Here is a 4,144-nt window from a genome sequence, read left to right as displayed (position 1 = left end):
AGGGCCTTAACGATCACCAAATTGGCTGAAATTTTAGCAGAGATGATCTACACAATATTATCTAGATACTTGACGGTGGAGATGAGGAAATTCGATCGGAAAGTGGTGCAAAAATGGAAATCCGCACCGAAGGTTTCGGTGCGGACGTCTACAGCCAAGAAGGGCTATATATATATATATTTAAATCCTGAAATCCTGAAATCATGCATATGACTTTGGTTGGCTGCTTCATTGTCATACTAATCGTATGCTTTGAGAAAGTGAAACATTGCATGCGAAGTTCAACTTCCTATTACTTTATAATTCCTAGTTTCCTACTTTTGAATTTTCTGATCAGTTTTTGGCAAAATTTCATTTTTTAAAATATATTTTAATTTAGAAAGTAAATTTTCTATTTGTAAACGAATTATTGTGAACATACATCTTGTATGAATCCGGCCATATTATTGTGAGCTTGTCTACATTTAAATATTGCAGCAGTGTGTCAACTCGGTGACATAGCCTCAGAGTGGATTCATGGATTCATGGATTTCAGTAAGTAGACATGCTTTCCAAGCATGCAGGCTCCAAAGAACCTTGACAACCTTGAAAATCCATGAACTCTATCCTCTTTGCATCACAAACAGGCGCGGATCTAGATAGGAGCTTGGTTGGGCTTGAGCCCAACAGAGATTTTTCAATGAATTTAGCAGAATGTGTTCTTCTTGCATAAAAGTTCACATAACAAAATTGGTTTAAGTTACCGACTAATCTCATCTCCACCCGGGTTTGATTCCCAACAGTGGAAATCTCTGAGTTTTTACATCTTATTCTCTTATTTTCTCAACTTTTACATCTTATTTTCTTATTTCCTTAACTTATTATTATTTTTTTTTGAATTCTCCTGATACATATTGTTTTACATTTTTACATCTTATTTCCTTAACTTTTACATCTTATTTTCTTATTTCCTTAATTTTTTTTTCTGAATTCTCTCGATACATACGAAGCTCAAAAGTATTCTTTTGTAGGCGAGTGTTTATAACTGCTGCGAGTCGTTATTTTACTATGAATTGAAATTTGTTTAGTCATTGTGGTTTGAAGTCAACATCTGTGCAATTCTTGTGGTTTTATTTTAATTTGAATGGTCCTTAAAGTCACGATTTTTCATCCAAATGGTCATTCCGTCAATTTTTTCTTTTAGAATACTGATGTGGCCGTTAAAGACATTATAATTTTTAGCGGTCACGTCAGTAATTTAATTGAGAAAATTGACAGAATGACTATTTGGATGAAAAATCGTGACTTTAAGGACCATTCAAAAATTAAAATAAAACCATAAGGAATGAATAGATATCGACTTCAAACTATAAGAACTATACAATATTTTACCTTTTTACTATTTTTCACTGTAAATTAAAAGATTATTTTTTGTCTAGTAATCAATTAAATGGTAGTTTTAGATACCTATTGTAGTTAGTTAAAAATTGATAGGTAATCGATTTGAAGAGAAAAAATTTCAAGCCCACCATGTTTTTCTAAATACTGGATCCGTCACTAATCACAAATACACAAGATTACCATATTTCTTAAAGAACCATCAAGGAATATAGGCGTATATCCGGACAACCATAATGACAGTCTAACCTTGGATTCAAAAACCACCTCCAAAAGGACCAAAACTCGGGCATTGCTAACACGTCTGTAGTTCTGTACCATCATTCTATCGAAACACCATGACTTGATTCCAAATGAAGGAGTCATAACCAGGCCTAAGTGCAGAGGTAGGGAAAGGCTAGCTCAATTTCCAAAACCCTAGTAAAGCCGATAGCATGTCTTAAGTAATCAATCTCTCTTTAGACTAGAATTTATGCCGACCGAACCTAAAATCAGTAAAATGTACGTAGCATCGCTCATGTAGCATGTAGCTTTTATGAAAGTCAGCATGCAAGACATGTAAATTTGCAACAAGCATTTGCATCACGATGTACATATATATAAATATATAAATCTACTATTAAACAGAAGCTGCGGTTAGCTGTGTTTAGAATTTAAAGTTCAACAGCTTCTTTATATTTTCTACATAATAGAGAAGCAAAACTCAAAATCTTTAAAAATTTTGTATACCAAATCCAACAGTTTCCCTATTTTAAAGATTCAAATATTTATTACAACAACAATCCTCGTTTATTACAATATAATAATAAGTATAAAAATATTAAAGTTCATTTTTTAGAATAAATTATATTTTCTTTTTTATCTTTGAGCTTTGAAGAATATGCAACATTTAATTCTCTTTTCTCTAAATATTTTTAAGAAATCTGTAAATATAGGGAAGTAAAGCTTCTCTTTCATCTCTTTCTTTATTTTAGAGAATAAAATAGAAAAACTGTTAAAGTGAAAAATGACCTCATATTTCTTAAAATAAAAAAATTAAAAAATTTAAAAAATCTGTTGGACCTGCACATTGCTGATAAATAGTGATAAGGATAGGCTCAATAATTTAGAGCGATACCATTATCGTGCAAGACTGTAAGGTGCTTTATCCACTGTTGGTACACGTTTTGCACAAAGTTCAATGTTCTTCGAGGAAGTGCTTTTCGCTTTTTCATGATTGAAGCCGGGAAATTGCCTTGACATTTCTACAACCATACGTGTACTCTTGCTGCTTCTTCTTCTTCTTCTTCTTCTTCTTCTTCTTCCTCAGTATCTCCCATAGCTTTTGTTCTAGATTTCTTTGGCTTATTCCTATCAGACATATACAGTACAACACTACACATCCACCTTCCTGTAAACCCAACTCCAAACCCTAATTAAGCACATAATACCTTCCAATGACCACCCAAACAGAGATTGCTTCTGCTTCTTCTTCTCCTCCTCCTCCGATCCCTCGATGGATATACGATGTCTTCCTAAGTTTCAGAGGCACAGACACCCGCAATAGTTTTACAGATTTTCTTTATAACACTCTGAAACAGAAAGGCATAAACACATTTAGGGATAATGAAGAACTTGAGAGGGGGAAAGAAATTGCTCCGGAACTCTTGAAGGCAATTGAAGAATCAAGATATGTAATTGTCGTTCTTTCAGAAAATTATGCCGATTCATCTTGGTGTTTGGATGAGGTTGCCAAGGTCGTGGAATGCATGAAACTGATGGGACAGACAGTAGTCCCAGTTTTCTATCATGTGGATCCGTTTGAGGTGCGAAGACAAAAAGGGAGTTTCGAGAAAGCTTTCGCCAAGCATGAAATACGATTGAAGGACAATCCAGAGAAGGTGAAAAGGTGGAGATCTGCTCTTACCGATGTAGCTAATCTCTCTGGATGGCATTTGAAAGATCGGTAAACTTTCGAACTTCGATCTCTTCTTTTCTTTCTCTTTTTTTGAGAGGAAGTTATCGTCTTCTCTACATTATTATTATTATTATTTTTGTGTGGGAGAACTTCTCTACATCTTTATCTTTTCTAGCATATAGTGAATCTTTACTAGTTTTTATTTTTATTTTTTATGTATTTATTTTATTTGAGAATTCAGTACCAGGATTTACTAGTAACTAGCCTTTATACCCGCGTATAGAAGACGTTGTGTTAATAGGTAATGTTTTTATTCTTTCACATTTGTAGCTATTTTTATTTTATGAAGTTTGTGGGTAAAGGGAGTTTCTTGTTGCAGTTATAACTCTTTTTTTTTGAGTGTGTAGTTATAATTCTTAACTTCCCAATTTCCATACTATTTACCCTATTTTTTGTTTTTTATTTTCTTTTTACTTTTTACAATAATGTCTGGTTAAATTAATTGTTTCCATTAAACACAATAAGAATAATCTAGGAAGAACATAATTTGGTGAAGCATTTGAAGGCTTCCCTAATAGTATTAGAGATAGATTAGAGATAGAGATTTTACTAGAGTGCGGGTATTTCCACCCTACCGTTTTCTTAGTTTCACTCTACAAACTATAATATTTCAGTTTTACGCTTATTATAATTCAATAGAAAATAGAAAACTACAAAACTAAAAAAATAAAAAATTGGACGATAATGAACTCACACTTGAAACTAAAAAAACCCCACTTTGGAAAAAACAGTAACTGCATAATCGAAGTCTTTCTCTAATCAATTGGAAGAGAGACAATGCAAATTTTGAAGAAACCAAAATGAAATTGA

The 4,144-nt window shown here is 32.8% G+C and overlaps 1 protein-coding gene across 1 annotated transcript in view; it reads left to right on the top strand.

The window, feature by feature from the left end:
- The first annotated feature begins 2,813 nt into the window (after positions 1-2,813).
- The window catches only part of LOC101299832 (TMV resistance protein N-like), a 7,855-nt gene continuing 6,524 nt past the window's right edge, over positions 2,814-4,144 (top strand). Inside the window, exon 1 of the mRNA XM_004292107.1 lies at positions 2,814-3,322. Coding sequence (XP_004292155.1) covers positions 2,814-3,322 — 509 coding nt within the window. The remainder of the gene's footprint in view (positions 3,323-4,144) is intronic.

This window comes from Fragaria vesca, linkage group LG2 (assembly GCF_000184155.1).
Source record: "Fragaria vesca subsp. vesca linkage group LG2, FraVesHawaii_1.0, whole genome shotgun sequence".
In the NCBI taxonomy this organism is placed as follows: domain Eukaryota; kingdom Viridiplantae; phylum Streptophyta; class Magnoliopsida; order Rosales; family Rosaceae; genus Fragaria; species Fragaria vesca.
Note: the sequence above shows the minus strand (reverse complement) of the source record. Positions and strands in the feature narration are given on the sequence as shown.